At 31.9% G+C, this 21,614-nt stretch overlaps 1 protein-coding gene across 3 annotated transcripts; it reads left to right on the forward strand.

The window, feature by feature from the left end:
- Nucleotides 1-268: 268 nt before the first annotated feature.
- LOC132945367 (ectonucleoside triphosphate diphosphohydrolase 5-like) lies at nt 269-21,176 on the forward strand. Of its 3 annotated transcripts, none has more exons than XM_061015086.1 (12): nt 269-557; nt 3,703-3,811; nt 3,892-4,032; nt 4,102-4,181; nt 4,255-4,398; nt 4,466-4,577; nt 4,658-4,826; nt 4,886-5,026; nt 20,489-20,655; nt 20,746-20,799; nt 20,860-20,972; nt 21,045-21,176. In XM_061015086.1, the coding sequence occupies exons 1-12, from the start codon at nt 528-530 to the stop codon at nt 21,159-21,161; spliced, it is 1,377 nt and encodes a 458-aa protein (XP_060871069.1). In that variant the 5' UTR covers nt 269-527; the 3' UTR covers nt 21,162-21,176. The 3 variants fall into 3 exon arrangements, with proteins under 3 accessions (XP_060871069.1, XP_060871071.1, XP_060871070.1); XM_061015087.1 differs by lacking the exons at nt 20,489-20,655; nt 20,746-20,799; nt 20,860-20,972; nt 21,045-21,176 and adding exons at nt 5,864-6,030; nt 6,121-6,174; nt 6,235-6,347; nt 6,420-7,029 and having other exon boundaries at nt 275-557; XM_061015088.1 differs by lacking the exons at nt 20,860-20,972; nt 21,045-21,176 and having other exon boundaries at nt 271-557; nt 20,739-20,799.
- The last annotated feature ends 438 nt before the right edge of the window (nt 21,177-21,614 follow it).

The following is a 21,614-nucleotide window of genomic DNA, read 5'->3' on the forward strand; positions in this document are numbered from 1 at the left end:
GCCATGTACCTACTCATGCCGTATACCTACCTAAAAGTCAGCAAGTATAGTGTGTTACGACTTACGAGTTATATGACTACGTCATAATGCGTAATGTTGTTGCCTATTTTTTAAGCGTTGGAAAAAAGGCGGAGTCGCAGTCAAGTTGTTATCAGTGGATTCATCATGTATTATGCAATATGCAGGTTGGGACACGATTAGAAATACATATACAATATACATATATTATTTACCGTGTTTTCAAAAATGATAACGCCGATGAGATAAACATTACCTACTCGGCCTCGGTATTCGGCAATAGGAAAAAGAAGTTTTCCGTATTCTTTAAACAGTGTTTGACGAGTGAACTGGTACTACGGTCGGGTAACACCATATTACTGTTGGTTTACCGTGTCTCAGCTTATCCTTCGATCGTGGTCTACTGCTAAACCTAACATACCTGCATAGGTTTTTTAAATATTATCCACATTACCTATACGATCCACGGAGTTTCGTCGACTTCGGTAGTTGGTGTTTGATTTACTGAAATGGAAAGACACACTAAGAAAACTAAAAAGGTTTGTGGAATAGATTTTCTAATAACGTCTATTTCGACATCATGCGATGATCGTAATAATAATTGTCATAGTGTTCTGTAGCTCAATTAAATTTTTCAAAAAAAGAGTATATAATATATAAGGTGATTCACCAAGCATATCTACTCATACCCAATTTTTCTCTTTAATTATTGGAGTTTTTAAGTTTACTTGAACACTATAATATTACTATACTTAGTTTTTTCTAAATGAGAATCGTCCTTCTTTTAGTAAACATTTTTGAGCTCTTCGAATGGTATAATCTCGGTATTATAAATATGGTATTTAAGTGACTTAAGACTGTAAAAAATTAGAATTTTTATTAAATTCATTGTCAAAGGTTAAAATGAAATTGAGCATGCCAGACAAGTCAACCCATATGGTGTATTTATATTATATAAGTTAATTTAACTTTTTAAATCCAAATTTGAAAATGTACGGTCTAAAGAGTAATGACATAAATAAATCGATGCTAACACATTAGGGCTCTAAAATCCAGGGGAACCTTCCAGAAGAATACTGGGTATTTTTTTTTTGTCATCAGTATGTTGTAAATTGAAAAAAATTAAATCAATATATCTATTAATTTTTTATTTAGATAATCCTTAGAAACTATGGCCATTGTGTTTAAAATATAAAAGTTGTTTTATAATTAGGTATACTAGTTTAAAATCTGAAATAGTTACACTTACCTAAATCGTTTTATATGTTATTCTGATCTGATATACATATTTTACAGTAAAAATACATTGACAATGTGTTTAAATTGAATGGAAAAGATGGAGTTTTATTAATTTGCCACTGCTAAGTGCTAGGTAATGGGTACCTAATGACTGTTTTTAAATGGTACTGACTAAAAATTCAGGGTCAGTGTTGAGTGAAGAAGGTCACCAAGTATGACATACATAATTTATACCTATATACCTATACCTATATTTTATAAATTATAACTTACATAAGTTAGTTGTTTAATTTTTAACTCAAATAATTATTATACATTTTAACATTTATAATTTATAATTTTGCATAATAACTTAATGTATTAAAACTATTAATGTATCTTAAGAGTTAAGATGTAAATGATTTTATCTCAACAATAAAAAAAATTATATCTTATCTACAGTTAGGTAATTATTTTTTTACAAAATTAATATTTACATTTTATAATTACCTACTAAGAAAATGTGTATAATAGTATAAAAGTATAAAAGGATTTGCACCTATAACATTAAAGTTGTAATAATTTATTTTAGTCGCTATGAAATAAAAATCTTAAATTTAATTTTTAATGTTGAATGAATTTTAACATGGTTTCAAGTTAACCTACATCATACATCATATTAATTGTTAAATATATTCAAATATGTTTTAAAACAAAAAGGACGAATAATGGAATAACTAGGTATGCATACATTATTATGATAATCTTTATAACATCAATCACATTTTAATGATCCCTCACACCCTGCAAGGAATCTTTCTCTATTTTTCATTTCGATATCTTACAATTATAATCAATTACCCCACAGAATGTTATGTCACATTGAACCAACTCAACTTATACTCTGTCCAGAGATAGAACACATTGTGCCCTGACAAAAATCTGTACTTCTGTGCATCCCCACATGACACTTTTTCATAGTGTTACTGGATAGATGTCAAATGGGAATGTGCAGAATCAAAAGGTTCTCTTACTGGACAGAGTATAGTGTTGAAGCTGAACAGTGCCTGACTCCCATGCAATGACTATGCATTCTATGATTGGCCGACAGTCATCGCTAGCCGCCGTGCATACCCTCCCACCGGTGTCTGGAATGCGCGAAAAAAACGTGTTTTGGTCGAGAAAGCGGTTTAATCTTAACCTGAACAGAGTATAGAAGATGGGTGGTTGTAAGCATCAGCCACTAAAGTTGGGCTTATTTGGGTCCATTCCACATTTAAATCAATTTCATTCAACATTTTTTAATCATAAAAATAAAACTCCATTAACAAACATAATGAATCAATGTCTTCTATTCGGTCAATGAATTAATTACTGTGTTTAAATGATGAAAAAAATATGTGAAATAAAATATATGCAAAAGAAAATATAGGCACGGTATTGACACAGTTGCTAATAATTGTATAATATGTATTATAGTGTAACTTCAACCACATTTATTTAAATTATAACATTAAATACTAACACATTTATTTCTAAATGCCAACTTCAAGCATAATATGTAATATCATACAGTTTATCAATTTAAAGCACATTCTTACTTAAATTATTCAACTTTATATATTTAATTTCAATTGTCATAAACTCATAACAATTACAATATAAACTATGAAAGAAAAATGTACACATATTGTACATTTAAACAACTCTGTAAGTTAAAAATTATAATTGATAGAACATTAAAAAAAAAAAAAAACTTGGTATAGATGTATGAGTTAGTGGTAATTGGTAATAATTGTAGAATAACTTTAATTTATAATTTATAACTACTGTTTATATGGTCATATGAGAATTTAATAATTAAACTTTAAATGCATCAAGTTGACAGGGATACTAAGTAAGATTATGTTTCCATCACAGATAATATCTGTGATGGAAACATAATTATTTAAAAGTTTTAAAAAATCACCTATGATTACTTATGTTAGTTCTAATTGTATTAAACTATAGAGAATGATTTGTGATAAATGTAAAATATAATTATATAATTATAATTACGGTAAAGCATAGACATAATTGATTATTTTTCTGTTACTTTTATCATATGATAACTGATATTTTATATCATCAGTAATATTAAATACAGTTTTTTTTGGTGTTACATAATTTTATACATGTAAAAAAATACTAGTTAGGTTGGGATTGTATTTTTTTTTGGTGCATGTATCTATGTATTTTTTTTTTTATTTTTTAAAACTGATTTGTCTAACATTTTTAAGAAAAGATTAAATAATTTCAAGAACTGACTATTTTAATTTGAAATTAGAAATGGTAAGTTTACATTTTGTATCATAGCTATGTGCTGTGCTTACATTGTGAGAACGTAAACCTTCAAACCCTGTCAATATTGACACATTTTATAGGAATCGCTACTAATCAACATTGTGTTTTAATCATTTTTCACAGATTGTTGAAGAAGATGATACTTATACAAATGATAAAACAAAACCTGAAGTAAATCAAACTAAATATTTACTGTATAGTATATTTGCTATAGGTTTCGTGGTAATATACTGTAAGTTGAATATAATTTATATAATGTTATTTTTTCTGATTATCATTTGCTGTCAGTTAATTAAATTAAAAAAATTCCAGCATATTACACTATATATAAATCAGATTTTGGAGACAAAGTTGTTAAAAAGCAACCATTATCAGAACCTGTATATGCTGTAATTATCGATGCAGGAAGTACTGGTTCAAGAGTTTTAGCATTAGCTTTTAAAAAAACACCGAGTAAGCAAAACATTTGAAATCTAAATATTATTATCTTCATATTTAATAATTATTATTATTATTTTATAGGTGGCTCTTTAGAGCTAGAAGATGAATTATTTGTACAAGTTAAACCAGGCTTGTCTAATTTTGCCGATGACCCGAAAAAAGTAAATGTTGTTTTTTGGAACTAATAAATTTAAATTAATGTCTAAAGCTTATTAAGTGATGTTTGTATTTTAGGGTGCTGAATCAATTGATCAGTTATTAGCCAAAGCTAAAAATTTTGTGCCAGAACGGTATTGGAAAAGTACACCACTTGCAATGAGAGCAACAGCAGGTTTAAGATTATTACCAACAGAAAAAGCAGACGGTCTTCTCAACGAAGTATTTTGTATTTTTTTTGGAAAAATAACTGCTTAATTAGTTTTAACAATAATTGTGTTTTTCATAGGTAGTACAATTATTTGAACACAATCCGTTTTATACAAATGAAAATTCAGTAGCCATAATGGATGGTATTGACGAGGGTCTCTTTTCATGGTTTACAGTTAATTTTCTACTCGGTAAAACACATATTCATACACATATACCTATAAATATATTTATTTATAAAGCTGTTATTGTAAGTTTATTTATTTTTCAGACCGTTTGAATGGTAAATTGACAAATTCAGTAGCTGCTCTTGATTTAGGCGGTGGATCTATACAGATCACATTTATCCCTACTAATAGTAAACAAATCATAAAAGAATTACCAGAATTTATTACAGAGTATTCGATAATGAATGAAAAAGTAAACTTGTATAGCCATAGGTATATTAAAATTGAACCAATATTACATTATGTAAACCAATAAAAAAAATATATTTTAGTTATTTAGGGTTGGGATTGATGGCTGCTCGAAAGAGTGTGTTTACTGTTGATGGTGACTTGTTGAATGTTACTAGTCCATGTGTTCAAGAAGCTGCCAAAGGGACACCTTACAAATTTGCTCAAAATACCTACCATGTAACGTAAGTTTTAATTTGAATTACCTAATAATAATTTTTTTAAGCAAGCTGTTTATTTTTAAAATATGACATAGTTTTAATTACTTTTGCCTATATAATTTTATACGTATTAGTTATTATTACAAATTTCAATGAATTTGCATTTATTTTTTCTGGAATGTTTGACACGATGCTTTACAAATGTTAAAATACATAGGTATTATGCTAACAACAAATTTTTTTTTCATTTTTTGAGGTTTTTGGTGTTTATAGTCATTTTTAACCGTTTTAGGGCATTACATTTGCAAACTGTCTGTGATATCCTTTTATACATCACCCCTTTTACCTAAATACTCGCCATGTAAATTGTAAACACTCTTGGGAATATAAAAATATAAATGTGTGCCAAAAATGTTTGTTATTTGTCTATTAAATGTAGCACTCTTTGTCCCTTTTAACCAGTCTGAGGCATTACCTATAATTATTATAGTTTTTATATATTTCTAGTAATATTACGAAAAAATATGGTCATATAATAAATGCATAAGTACAAATATTTTTGTATTAATACTACATTATATAGGTAATGTGGTTTTTAAATAATATGATTCACAAATTTATCCTAATGTCATCAGTCATCACACATGCCTAACCAGTAGGTTACCAATTATAAAAATAGTTCATCCACAGTTTATATGAAATCATATAATCTGTGGTTCATCTATCGTATCGGATGATAAGATTGTTTTGGTGGTGCACGTATTTTTTTAGAGTTTTTAGGTCATAAATGCATATTTTGATATTTTAAGGACATTTAAATCCGAGCCCTAGTTATTACCATATTATAATGTTTCATTTTAGTGGGGCCCCATCAAAAAAAGGTCTAGCTGTTGATTACTTGCTATGTAAGAGTATCATTGAAGCTGTGATTAAAACCGTGTACACTGACAAACCCAAAGATTTGCTCAACCAGAAAATAGTAGCATTTTCGTACTTTTATGATAGAGCTCAAGATGCTGGTCTCGTCAGTATGTATTAAGACTTTAAACATGAACATAGTATTGTAATTTGTACATTACTGTTTCTATTTGATTTATGGCTAATATTGTAATTTTTAGGCGAAGAAGGAGGAGACGTTACCATAAAATCGTTTTATGAAGCAGCAGAGAGAGGTAATCTGTTTTAATTAGTAATAATATTGATAGTTTTTATAATAAATTGATTTTTTCCAGAATGTTCTCAAACAAGTTATAATGAGCTACGTCCATTTAAATGCCTTGATTTAACATATATTTCTGTATTATTGGAACAAGGTTTTGGTTTACCCGTCGAAACTTCAGTCTCTGTAAGTCTTTACTTTTTTTTTATCTATGTAAATATTCAAATAATCTAATCTAATTTTGAATTTGATGTTTAGTTATTGAATACAATTGACGGACATGAAATAAGTTGGGCGCTTGGAGCAGCTTACCATATTTTACAAAATGGACTTTAATTCAAACTGTCATTTTTTAAAAACCAACAACCATGGTGATTCATGATCAAAACTTAGTTTATATTCTATTTTCCACAGGTCATGTCTATTGTCTAATTTATCGCGATTCAAACATTGTGTACTAGTTAATACTAACTATTCACACAAATATTTAGTTGCGTTTTCGATTTTTTATTTTTTATTATTAAAAAAATTTGTTATATTTATATATTATATTCCAACGAATTATTATATTTGAAATACTTGTATTGTAGACTAAAAATATTTCAACTTTAGTCATGATAATGAAACGTAACAATTATAATTTTTTTATTATTAAAAAAATTTGTTATATTTATATATTATATTCCAACGAATTATTATATTTGAAATACTTGTATTGTAGACTAAAAATATTTCAACTTTAGTCATGATAATGAAACGTAACAATTATAATTTTTTTGTGAGTTGTCCACAAATAAAATAGTTTGCATTTCATTGCCATAATTATCTACTTAATTGTTTGATTCAATAAAATTATATAGTTGAATAATTTTGTAGTTATTTAATTAGGAAAAATTAAACTATACCAGCTTGTCATCATTAGATGTCAATACATTTTTAAATATAATTAGGAGTGTTCAAAAGTTGTAGTTCTTATAATTGTTGAGGTAATTTAATTGAGTCAAAAAGTTTTAAAGTTCAAGAGTCCAACAAAGATATGTATAAAACAACAACAATTATTGCATTTTTATTGGTTTTTCTACTTGACATTTTCTCAGACACAAAAAAAACTAACATAAGTAATATACAAACATAGTATTTATATATAAATATTCTAAAATCTATTTTGAGACAAAGTTTTTTCTAATTTCACTAAATACAAAATTGAACACTTTCTTTTTTTTTCTAGATGATATACGATGATGATAGTTGCAGTATTATCTGATTGTATTATAATGTATTCTATATTATGATTTTATTACAACAAAAATAAAATAGGAAACATAATATGCAATCAATATGACATAGTAAATAATGTAACTCATAATATTTTAACTGCAATATCTTTGTTCTTAGCATTTAGAGAAAGTTATATTTATAAATTGCGGTACAAAAATATACAGGTAAAAACTAATAAAATGAACATGAATAATTCCAAAAATAGAAGGCACTTAAGTACAAAATTAAATTAAATTAAATTCTAAAATTAAACTTATACCTTATTTTAACAGCCATAAATGCAGCCCTACAGCAGTTGCACTTATGTTTTGGGTGGGTTTTGTATCAAGTTATGTAATAAGCCGTTCTGAAAAATGAAATCTCCTAAACTTATAATAGACTAAATGCATATAAATTAACTATATGTTAATAAAGATAATATTATGCAGTGTAGACAACATGGCAATAACCAGATAGCTCCGGAGTTACTTTGTTCTTCGACAGAAAAAAAACAAGACAGCTCCAAATACGTTATATTTCCTATGCTAGTTGTTGGATTTGTCTCGTTCTTGTACCGATTAACTAATTTTTTGCTTTATCAAATTCAATTAAAACCCAATTTTGATAAAAAAAAAATGGAGCTTTCCGGTTTTTGCACGGACGCCTTCATATGATCCTTCACATCCTGCAAGGAATCTTTCTCTATTTTTCATTCCGATATCTTACATTTATAATCAATTACCCCACAGAATGCTATGTCACCTTGAACCAACTTATACTTTGTCCAGTGATAGAATACATTGTTGTGCCTTGACAAAAATCTGTACATCTGTGCATCCCCACGTGACACTCTTTCATAGCGGAACTGGATAGGTGTCTAATGGGAATGTGTCGAATCAACAGGTTCTCTTACTGGACAGAGTATAGTGTTGAACTTCAGCATTTATCTTTACGAAATTTGATGTTGAAACGACCCCCATCAGCTGTATTTATGAAAAAAAATATATGTTCTATATGATTCAGAATTCATGGGTATCCACATATATTTTTCTAAAGGAGGAAAGGGGCAAAGATCATTTTTAAAAAACTGCAAGGGTATTTTTCTAAAGAAAACTCTTAACTTAAATATGTTTTAATACCATAATGTATAGGTATAAATTATAAAATGTACAAATTATATGTTATTACATTATTATGCTAATATAAATATAAAATAAATGTTTGGGCAAACAAAATAAATGGAGGAAATTGTTTCGTCATGCCTTCTCCACTCCAGGACTTCAGAACTTATTTGCTTTTTGGTATTATAAGTATAAAGATTAGTGACTACAATCGAGTGTGTAATCCCCCCATCCCACATGCTATATAAAACATTAAATTAAAACGCGAATCTCAAATAATGCTGGCTACGCGCCTGCTTACAGGTCCCCACACACTGCAGCGGTGGCGGTAAATTGCTGCAGGAGACATTTCATCGCTCACCGCGGTGGTTAAGCCAAGACAATAGAATTTAACGCCACCGTTGCAGTGTGTGGGGACTTTAAGTCTGAACTTAAAATTAGGTACCTACTTATTAAGATAAATTAAGATTTTGACTGAAAATGAAGAAATCTCTTGGTGGTGCAACCAAGGCTAAGGAGAGGAAGAAAATTAAACTGGAGCAAGTTGCTCATAATACTAATAGGTAATATTGGGTATCCCTCTACATATTATATTTTATATACCTATGTATTAATTAGTCATTGTTATCTTTCAAAAATGTGTGTTATTTATGCCTAGAGTAACCACAGTTATCTCAGATAACCAACTTGTATTTATATAAATATAACTATGTAAGAAGGCTGTTTGTATTGAGATAAAAATGTAATTGTTAGCGAGCAGTTTTTTTTTTAATTATGGGCGGGTCAAAACTTTTGCCCCCCCCCCCCCTTTCCAGAAATGACGCCGCTGATTTCGGACTTAGAGAATATTCGAGCAATCGCTTATTACCTAAGACACCAGTGATTGTCGTTAATTCGAATAACAACTAACCGTATAAATTAACTTGTCTTCTATAATAATATAATGATGAATAGAATTGATTAATTGAGATTTTTATAGGCAAAAGATAAGTCCTTTCGTGTTTTTGATATTGAAATATAATGAGAATTTTTTTTTGAATAGTGCGCCCAAAGATATAACGAAGATAATTGATAGTTGAATATTTTTTTGGGGGATATAATATAATGATGAATAGAATTTGAAATATAGAATTTGATGATATAGTAGTTTTTTTTTGAATAATTGAGATATAATATAATGATGAATAGAACTTGATGATATAGATAGTTTTTTTGAATAATTGAGATATATAATGATGAATAGAATAATATGGTGATATAGATAGTTTTTGAATAATTGGGATATATAATGATGAATAGTATTTGATGATAGATAGAATTTGATTAATTGGGAATATATGGAAGTTTTATTTACGTAAAAAAAGAAATAATTATTAGGTTAGGGTCCCTTAGTATTAAAAAAAAAACATTAGAGTAAAGCTTGAATTAAAGTAGATTCTCGCATTATATTAGAATAGTATAAGAATTATTTTACGTTAAATAATTATATTTTAGTCGTAAAAGTAGTTAGATTAGTATAAGTCAAAGAGATTATTAGAATATTAGGCACAACAATTTTGTAGATTGTAAAGGTGTAAAAGTTACCTATGTAGAATAAGCAGTTGAATATTTTATTTTAGGGATAATTAACCGTAGAAATATTAGTTGCATGATATATATTAAGTAAATAGGTGCTATAAGATAGATTGAAATAAAATATAATTAATTCATTAATTCATTAAAATAGGTTAAGTATACACGCATTAGAATGGAATAGGACATATACGTTTTATAACAAATATTTATAGACGCGATATAAAATTATATAAAACTTTTTTTTCTTAAATATTAATGAATAAAGACTCAAGGAGTTTATTAGACACGTCAAACGATATAATTGACGACAATACAGGAGAAATAGGAGCTCAAGCGGGCCCAAGTAGCAATAGCGACGGGGAAAGCATAGAAATTGTAGAAAAAACTACCGGTGTAGGACATAGTAAAGTCTCTGAACAATCGAATAACCTAAGTAGCACTGATAACCCACCTACTTCACCAGTTTTCGATAGTAACGCATATTTAAGATCGATTAAAGAAAGGGAGGCATGAAATAAGAGCCTATCTCCGAACTCCGAATTAATAAATAGAAGGGTAGGGCTAAGAACCGACCCGAGTGTTATACACAGTGAATTAACTACATTTCGGAAAAAACGTACAAGTAAAATTTTATCCGAGATGGATTTAGACAAGTGTACAGCTCTTATACCGACCTGTACAGGTGCCAAAAATGTATCAGAATTTATTAACGCGTGCGACATTGCAATCGAAGCCGTAGAAAAATCAAATAAAAATTTACTAATAAAAATTATTAATTCGAAATTATCAGGTACCGCGCTGGAAACTTACAAATATGGAGAGACTAACTCTTGGGAAAATATTAAAACAATTTTAAAGGGGGCATTCGAACATAAAGCGTCAGAAAGAGCACTAACGATAGGGTTAAATTTTGCGCGCATGAAGGAAAACGAAGACGTAGCTTCGCGGGGCGTATAGAAGAACTTTATTATAAATTATGCATAGCTAGTTCAGAAAGGTTAACAGAGACAGAAGCCGAACTCAATAGAAAACAGCTTAAACACCAGGCATTAATTATTTTTATTAACGGGTTACCGAACCACATAAAGCTCGCTTTAAAGGCTAGGTGTCCAGAGTCGTTAGAACGAGCTATGGTCTTCGCGAGAGACGAAGAACTCGAACATAATGTGAACTTGCAGGTAGAAAAGTTACAGGAAAAAATAGAAAGACAAGACTCAGTTCAAAATAATAATTTTAGACATCAGAATTATAGGCAGAATCCAACCAAGGGAGAAATAACTACAATAGAAATAGTAATGGCTATAACAATGCGGGTAACCAAGGATTTAATAGAAATAATTATAATAATTACAATCAAAATAATAACTGGTATAACAATAATAATTTCGCGCGTAGTAATAATAACCAATACGTCAATCGCAATAACAACGGATATAATAACCAACAAAATTTAAATCGCGATAATAACGTTAATAGAAACAATGACTATGGTAGACAAAATTCTTACGGAAATAATTTTAAATCTATGCAAAGAAATACTCAAAACATGACAGGGACTAACACAGGATGTTACATCTGTAGCCGAAATAATCACATTGCGCGCAACTGCCGACAAGGGGGCCAAGCTCAAAGAAACTACACACATGGCGGACAGCCGAACGACAATATTATGACACATAATACAAGCGGCAACGTTCCTTTACACTGCAGCTATTGCAATAAGTCAGGACACGTAATAACCACATGTTTTTCTAAACAGCGCGACGACCGAATCGGCAATAATTTAAACTCGAATCTACCAGCCGTCAGTGGCGTGCGCCTGGTAGACCAAATTTTAGAAACGCCATTGTGCGATGCTTCAACATCGTTTCAGTTTTAGAACAAAATCATATAATGTCGGAATCACCCAGCTTTAATACAGAAAAAATATACTTACTCTTAGATACTGGATCAGACATAAATTTAATTAAAATTAACAAATTAAGTGGCGACACACCAATTAATGAACAAAACAAAATTTATCTTAAAGGCATTAACGAAAAAATAGTTCCCACATTAGGCCGCGTTACAATTAAATTAATTATAAACAAAAGAGAATTCGAAACTGAGTTCACTGTAGTAAATTCAAAATTTCCAGTCCCGCGAGACGGCATTTTAGGACACACATTTTTAGTAAATAATAACGCTATAATAGACATTGCAAATAATACGCTAACAAAAAACAACGATAACGATTCGAACGAAAAAGAAATATGCTTTACACTAAAACCCAGATCAGAAACAATAGTAGAAATACCTATAGCAGAAAAATCTATGGAAAATAAGCCTATTATGATAAATAAACAGGAGTTAGCCACGGACGTATTGTTACGTGCTGCTCCTTCAGGGATTCACTATGTAGATGATTTCAAAATAAAAGTAGTCAAATTAGATATATAAATGTAATGTTTTATTAAAACAAAATGAAATGTATAGTATCGTCGTGGTAATAGTAGTAGTAGTAGTCGTCCTGTATATGGCTAGTGGCGTGAAGTCGCTTCTGCGTTGCTGGTCCAGGTACATCTGTCTTTACTGTGTTCCCAGCACTCCTATATATGATGTCGGTTCCTTTGATGGATCCTGCGCATGGACAGGGCGTCCTTGAGGTGGATGTAGCTGGTTCAATAAGTTGTTATTCTCGCAACCATCGCCTCGTAATGATAACTTGTTGTTGGCCGCTCCCCTTGATTAGCTTGCCAAAATAGAATTGGTTTCTAACTATGAGGTTAGGTAGGTTCTGTAGGTATACCGTTGACAAAGTCGACTCCCCCTGATGGTTTATACTTTTGTATAATTGGTCCAACAATGGTGTGGTCAAGTTTGGTTTATTCCGGAATACCCTTTTGATTGTTTGCACAACTTTTCCCAAGTCACGGCGCCGGAACCTCCTTAACTTATCGTCTTGTGTAAGTACAAGAGGATTCCCCTCCAGTTTCATCGGTTGTTATGATGTAGGACTACGACCTTTAAAAAAGAGAACATAGACCTTATTGGACTGTATAATTTTATTTATAATATAATAATAATTGTGGAGCCGCTCGCTGTGCTCGGTACAAACTTCGATACGCGACTAACTTACAAATAATATAAGATAAATAATATCACAATCGCGACAGCGTAAGATAACACGACTCGAGCGCTAACATACTCCCGGCATTGAAAATGTTAAAAGGGCGTTCTTGAGGTGGATGTAGCTGGTTCAATAAGTTGTTATTCTCGCAACCATCGCCTCGTAATGATAACTTGTTGTTGGCCGCTCCCCTTGATTAACTTGCCGAAATAGAATGTGGTTTCTAACTATGAGGTTACGCCTCCAAGAGATCATAACAACTCAAGGAGAACTGCCTCTGCGAGTAGAATAATACGTATACACTAACACGTGAATTGAGTACGTAAAACTATTACTTTACAGTATATTGCGCCAATATCATTAATACAGTACACAACGGGAGAATAATAATATCCGTAGTAAACGTATCAGAAACAACGCAGGACGTAAACATAGGGCAAATTAATAAAATATCTTATGCCAGCGATATCGAATACGCGAACGAAATTAAAATAGTAAAAAACAGCGGAGATCGCGTAAGCAAAATAAAAAACTTAATACGCGGCGACCATATAAACGCAGAACAGTCTATAACACACATCGGAACACGTAATCAGATTACCAGTGGGACAGAAACCAATTTATAAGAAGCCATACATCTAGGCTTCCCTTCGCACAAATGTCCGAAATCGATAAACAAATTAAACAAATAGAAAAAAATGATATCATTGAAAAATCAATGAGTCCATTTAACGCATCACTTTTATTAGTTAGGAAAAAAGCCGATGCAAGGAAAAGTTCAGAATGTTCGTGGATTTTAGGGCACTTAATAACGTAACTTTAAACGAATTTCACCCTTTACCAAATATTACGGAAATACTAGATCACCTAGGTCAGAGTCAACTCTTTACTGTGATCGATCTCAAATCGGGCTTTCATCAAATAAAACTTTCAAAAGCTTCGCGAGAACTTACAGCATTTTCAACAGGACAAGGTCACTATCAGTTTAAACGATTAGTAATGGGTTTAACATCAGCTCCATCAACGTTAAAGAATCTTATGACGAACGTATTATCGGGATTAATTGGTATTAAATGTCTTGTGTACTTGCACGATATAATAATTTACGCGAAAAATTTGAGCGACCATAATAACAAATTAATCGATGTATTCGAACGATTACGTATCCATAATTTGAAAATAGAACCTGACAAATCCGAATTTCTAAAAACAAGTTGCTTGTACTTAGGACATATAATTACGTAGAACGGAATTCACCCGGACAAAGTGGAAGTCGCGGCCGTTCTAGGCTTTCCAGCACCTAAAAATGTTAAACAAATAAAAAGTTTTCTAGGCTTTAGTGGCTATTATCGGAGATTCAAAGAAAAATTACAGCGCAATAGCGAGGCCAATGACGGCACTACTAAAAAAGGACGTAAAATTCAATTGGGATGATAACTGTCAGGGAGCTTTCGATAAATTAAAATCAATACTTTGTTCGGAACCAGTCTTACAATACCCAGATTTTTCAAAACAATTTATATTTACAACAGAAGCTAGCGGCAAAGCACTAGGTGCAATTTTATCACAAGGAGAGATAGGTTCGGACTTACCTATAAGTTACGCGTCTAGAACATTAAACACGGGGAAAGCGAATTATTCTACGACAGAATTAGAATGTTTAGCGATTATTTTTGGAGTAAGACAATTCAGACCTTATCTTTACGGTAGGAAAATTATAATAATTACAGATTATAGACCACTGACGTGGTTATTTAACTTAAAAGACACGCCTGCTTAAAGGTCCCCACATACTGCAGCAGTGGCGGTAAATTGCTGCAGAAGACATTTCACCGCTCACCGCGATGGTAAAGCCAAGACGATAGAATTTAACCCCTCCGCTGCAGTGTGTGGGGACTTTAAGTCTGAACTTAAAATTAGGTACCTACTTATTACTTATATATTATTATTTTATATCACTTATAATATTACTAAAAAAAAACTGATGATGGCGTTATAACTAACAAAATCCTCACCATTTAAGTCATACAAAATTTGGAATATCCTGCCTACACAGCCGGCAATCATAGTTGAATTCAGTATGCATGCTGGTCAGTGACCAGTGTTCAAAGTGCTGGTTAACTATTACTATGACCTCAGACCTGCAGTTGATGTTAAAGCCTTCAGCTATGATTCTACAGCTGTTTGACTGTGAACATACACTCCCCTTGAGTAGGTTCATAGCATATATACTCTGTTCAGGTTAAGATTGAACCACGTCGCGCATGCAGACTGAGCCGCCGAACAGTGCCTGACTCCCATGCAATGACTATGAATTGTGTGATTGGCCAACAGTCATCGCTAGCCGCCGTGCATACGCTCCCACCGGTGTCTGGAATGCGCAAAAAAAAACGTGTTTTGGTCGAGCGAGCGGTTTAATCTTAACCTGAACAGAGTATAGAAGATGGGTGGTTGTAAGCATCAGCCACTAAAGTTGGGCTTTATTTGGCTCCATTCCACATTTAAATCAATTTCATTCAACATTTTTGAATCATAATTATATAACTCCATTAACAAACATAATGATTCAATGTCTTCTATTCGGTCAATGAAATTAATTACTGTGTTTAAATGATGAAAAAATTATGTGAAAAAAATATATGCAAAAGAAAATATAAGTACGGTATTGACACAGTTGGTAATAATTGTATAATATGTATTATAGTGTAACTTCAACCACATTTATTTAAATTATAACATTAAATACTAACATATTTATTTCTAAATGCCAACTTCAAGCATAATATGTAATATCATACAGTTTATCAATTTAAAGCAGATTCTTACTTAAATTGTTCAACTTTATATATTTAATTTCAATTGTCATAACAGTTACAATATAAACTATGAAAGAAAAATCTACACATATTGAACATTTAAACAACTCTGTAAGTTAAAAATTATTATTGATAGAACATTAAAAAAAAAATAAACTTGGTATAGATGTATGAGTTAGTGGTAATTGGTAATTATTGTAAACTTTAAATGCATCAAGTTGACAGGGACACTAAGTAAGATTATAAATAGAAATCACAGATAATATCTGTGATGGAAACATTTTTATTTAAAAGAAAAAAAAATACACCTATGATTACTTAAGTTAGTTCTAATTGTTAAACTATAGAGAATGATTTGTGATAAATGTAAAATATAATTATATAATTATAATTACGGTAAAGCATAGACATAATTGATTATTTTCATGTTACTTTTATCATATGACAACTGATATTTTATATCATCAGTAATATTAAATACAGTTTTTTTTGATTTGGATTTGGATTCCGCAACATAATTATGATCGATCCCACTTTTACCTGCAAATTATGCGGTGGAGTTCCGGGCACATCAAGCAAGTTCAAAAATTCTGTCGGATAGTTGACCGCTTCGTTTTCGTCTGTCGTGCTGTCAACGGAATTGTATGAATTGTAAAATTCAAGCTATCGACGTCCTTATTCTTCGCTGCTAGTATTGCCCGTTCACTCATCCAATCAAGATTGTTATAATTGACATCAATGTTTGGGAACACTTTTGTAATGAGTTCTTCCTTTGACGATGTGAACTCACAAAAATTTGCCGGAAACGATATTAATCCAGTCAAAACATCAATTGGAATGTGTCCATTACCAAGCGCCAGCAGTTGTCTCGAGAATTCAGCAGCCGATGGGTCGTTTTGCAACGCAACTCTCATGTTCGTGGTCAATTTCAACTTCTTTACATGCCGCCACAAAAACGACGATTTCAGGCATGCATTAATTTCATCGGCAGCAGTAGATTTCGGAATGACGGGAAGTGTTTGACGAAAATCTCCGGAGAGCAATATCATTGCCCCACCAAATCGTCTCGAATTACCTCGTAAATCTTTCATCGTTCGGTCAACTGCCTCCAAAGCTAGTTTATGTGCCATCGTGTATTCATCCCAAATGATGATTTTGAATTCTCGCATCAATTTCGCTGTCGCTGAATTCTTGGTCGTTGTGCATGTAGGCATGTCAACCATGAGAAGATTCATTGGCAGCTTCAAAGCTGAATGTGCAGTTCGACCGCCTTCCAACAATGTGGCAGCAATGCCAGAGGATGCGACAGCCAACGCAATTTGTGATCTTGACCGAATTGTTGCCAGAATCAACGAAATGACGAACGTTTTGTCTGTCCCTCCAGGAGCATCGAGAAAGTAAATGCCTCCCGTTCCATCATCAACAATCTTCATCAGCGAATCGTATACATTCTTCTGCTCAGAATTCAACAGCGGCACATTTCTTTCGGACTCTTTCAGCCTGCTCATCTAGATCATAGTTTTTCTCCCGCTGTAATTCAAGATTGAATGCAGCGTGCCTCGAACGATTTGGCGCTGGCATTCCCAAAGTTGACAACAGACTGCCGCACATGAGCACGCACATGTCTTCGATCAAAACTAATGCTTCGTTCCGCATCTCGTCGTTACTTTCAATATCAAAATTAAAATTTGTCGTTCGAACTCTGTGCAAAATGTCATTAACCATCTCCTCCTTGTATTTCTACCACAATGCATTCGGGTTCGATGGATGACATGCGGCTATGATGATCTGGTATTTCGGCAGAAATGATCGAATCAATATGATCTGGTCGGACCTTGTCAAACATTCAAAGCATTATGTGCGCATGTGGTAAACCACGCTTCTGCCATTCAACCGAGTACATCCAACAACGAATTGCTTCAAAGACCTTCTGCTTAACGATGTAATTCATGAGTACTACGATCTTTTGTTTGAATACTCAAGTCAATGTCGATCACTTAGTGTTTGTCCTGTCAGCAACTGATTTGTAATTTCGGGCCATTTCGGATTGCAAGTAAACGTGATGAACAAATCAGGTCGTCCGTAATTCCGCACGTACGTCATTGCATCTTGGGCATATTCATGCATGTGTCGCGGGCTTCCAATATAGTAGCCGGGAGAATAGTCAAACGACCAATGTTGGCCGCGTCTCCTTCGGTAGCGATGGCATCACGCAAGTGGATGTACTCGTCTGATCGTAACTTTGACTGATTGAAGCGAATGAAACTGAGCCGCACCGTTTCGACCTTGACGTACATGTCGACGCAATACTTTTGAAACAACCGGCGATATCTCAATAGATGATTGTCAACATCTTGTCGAATCATCAATCGATATGCATAAAAATTCATTGAGCTGACATTTTTATTCGTTTCTTCTCCTGAAATATAAATTCAAACTTAGTTATAGTATGAGAAAGAAATGATGACCTGTATACAAACCCGTCATTGGGTTGACCATCTTAATATTTAAGTGATAGCCATCCTCTCCTCTACAGAACATCAACGGGTATTGAAGTGCATCATATGACCGATGAGTCTCGTACACGCGCTGCAATTGTCCACCATCGCGACGCTTAAGAACAATATCGCGTGATGCCACATTTTCGCCAACAATCACCACTGCGACTTCATTGATAGTGGGAGCATTGTATTGTCTTTCATGGCTTCCAGATGGTCTTTTGTCTGCTCTTATAATGAATTTGTGGTCGTCAGAATGCATTGTGTCCAATGCGGTCTTGAACATTCTGACCAATTGATTATGCTCATGCAGAAGAATTTGCAATTGTCCGATTATTTCACGTTTATTGGCAGGAAAAATTGCACACCGCTGTTCTAGTTCATTTTCCGAATTACCAACGAAATATATCTGAAGGAACATATGATCTTCGTTTGGTTGTGGTAACAAAGCGCCTGCTCGATGGTAAATTTGTCCTTAAATCTGAATATTTAAATGGTGTAAAATATTAAAAAAAAAAATGTGTTATTATTACAAACGCCTCTACCTTATAACTCGGGTTGTAGCTTGGTTGTTCAATAACTACTGCTCCAAATGACGTCATTTGAAAACTTCCGTTATATTTTAGTGTATTCGCCAGGAAATGTTTTGATTGGATTGTATTTCCATAGAGAAACGAATACAATGGCTCTGGTGGTTGAGCTAAAACTGGAGCGCAGCATAAGCCGGGGGTTTCCAATCTAAACTTCAATGCCTTGCAATGCTGGCATACGATATATAATGAGCCGATATCAACACACAAAAGATCTTTGTAAGCGAATGCGGAATCGTATTCGAAAGCAGCGCGATTCAAGGCTACATCTGAACTTCTTCTTCTTATATTAACATGTTGTCGAATTTGAGGCGGCGTTTGTGCAGCGCTGGCCTGTGTATTATGAGCACAAAAAAGCACATTAATGTTTCTTGCATTACGTGTACACCGTCCAATGTCTGTTCTTCTCATAGGAGGCAATGATTCAAGCATAAAAGTTCTCTCCAAAAAACAATAGTCGTTTTTGATTGAAAAATTTCTTAGATAACATAAAACGATAATGTTTCAAAATAAAATGAATAATATGCCAACTATTATATTTGTTTACTCTAGAGTTATGAGTGTCTAAAATAAAAAATGTATATCAACCGGAATATAAAAATATATTATTTTTTTTCGATTTTTAACGATATTAACGATTTCAAGCACTGCTATTATCGATATTTGTATTATTATTTATATTATATATTATTATTATTTTTTTTATATCTTCTATATATATAAAAATGGAGACCAAAAATTCGAAATTGCATAGGTTGAGAACGGCTGGGCCGATTTTGATAAAAATTTTTTTAAATGATAGAGAATGTAGGGGAGCGGGTTTATAGCATAAATTATGGACCTAACTGATGTGAGTTAGACATTAAGAGACAACAACTGAGTTACACCGGTGGCGCCATCTAGCAGAAAAAAATATAAATTATATAAAAAAATATTACATTCTCTATCATTAAAAAAAAATTTTAACAAAATCGGCCCAGCCGTTCTCAACTGATGCAATTTCGAATTTTTTGTCTCCATTTTTATATATATAGATAATAAATGCATAAGTACACATATGTTTGTATTAATACAACATTAGGTAATGTGGTTTTTAAATAATATGATTCACTAATTTATCCCAATGTCATCAGTCATCACACATGCCCAACCAGTAGGTTACCAATTATAAAAATAGTTCATCCACAGATTATATGAAATCATATAATCTGTGGTTCATCTATCGTATCGGATGATAAGATTGTTTTGGTGGTGCACGTATTTTTTTTTAGAGTTTTTATGTCATAAATGCATATTTTGATATTTTTAGGACATTTAATTCCGAGCCCTCATTATTACCATATTATAAATTTTCATTTTAGTGGAGCCCCATCAAAAAAAGGTTCAGCTGTTGATTACTTGCTATGTAAGAGTATCATTGAAGCTGTGATTAAAACCGTGTACACTGACAAACCCAAAGATTTGCTCAACCAGAAAATAGTAGCATTTTCGTACTTTTATGAAAGAGCTCAAGATGCTGGTCTTGTCAGTATGTATTAAGACTTTAAACATGAACATAATATTGTAATTTGTACATTACTGTTTCTATTTGATTTATGGCTAATATTGTAGTTTTTAGGCGAAGAAGGAGGAGACGTTACCATAAAATCGTTTTATGAAGCAGCAGAGAGAGGTAATCTATTTTAATTAGTAATAATATTGATAATTTTTATAATAAATTGATTTTTTCCAGAATGTTCTCAAACAAGTTATTATGAGCTACGTCCATTTAAATGCCTTGATTTAACATATATTTCTGTATTATTGGAACAAGGTTTTGGTTTACCAGTCGAAACTTCAGTCTCTGTAAGTCATAACTTTATTTTTATCCATGTAAATATTCAAATAATCTAATCTAATTTTGAATTTGATGTTTAGTTATTGAATACTATTGACGGACACGATATAAGTTGGGCGCTTGGAGCAGCTTACCATATTTTACAAAATGGACTTTTATTCAAACTGTCATTTTTTAAAAACCAACAACCATGGTGATTCATGAATCATGATCCAAACTTAGTTTATAATCTATTTTCCACAGGTCATGTCTATTGTCTAATTTATCGCGATTCAAACATTGTGTAGTAGTTAATACTAAAAATATTTCAACTTTAGTCATGATAATGAAACGTAACAATTATATTTTTTTTTGAATTGTCCACAAATAAAATAGTTTGCATTTCATTGCCATAATTATTTACTTAGTTGTTTGATTCAATAAAATTGTATAGTTGAATAATTTTGTAATTTTGTAATTATTTAATTAGGAAAAATTTAACTATACCAGCTTGTCATCATTAGATGTCAATACATTTTTAAATATAATTAGGAGTGTTCAAAAGTTGTAGTTCTTAATTGTTGAGATAATTTAATTGAGTCAAAAAGTTTTAAAGTTTAAGAGTCCAGCAACGATATGTATAAAACAACAACAATTATTGCATTTTTATT

The sequence above is a fragment of the Metopolophium dirhodum genome, chromosome 5 (assembly GCF_019925205.1).
Source record: "Metopolophium dirhodum isolate CAU chromosome 5, ASM1992520v1, whole genome shotgun sequence".
In the NCBI taxonomy this organism is placed as follows: Eukaryota; Metazoa; Arthropoda; class Insecta; order Hemiptera; family Aphididae; genus Metopolophium; species Metopolophium dirhodum.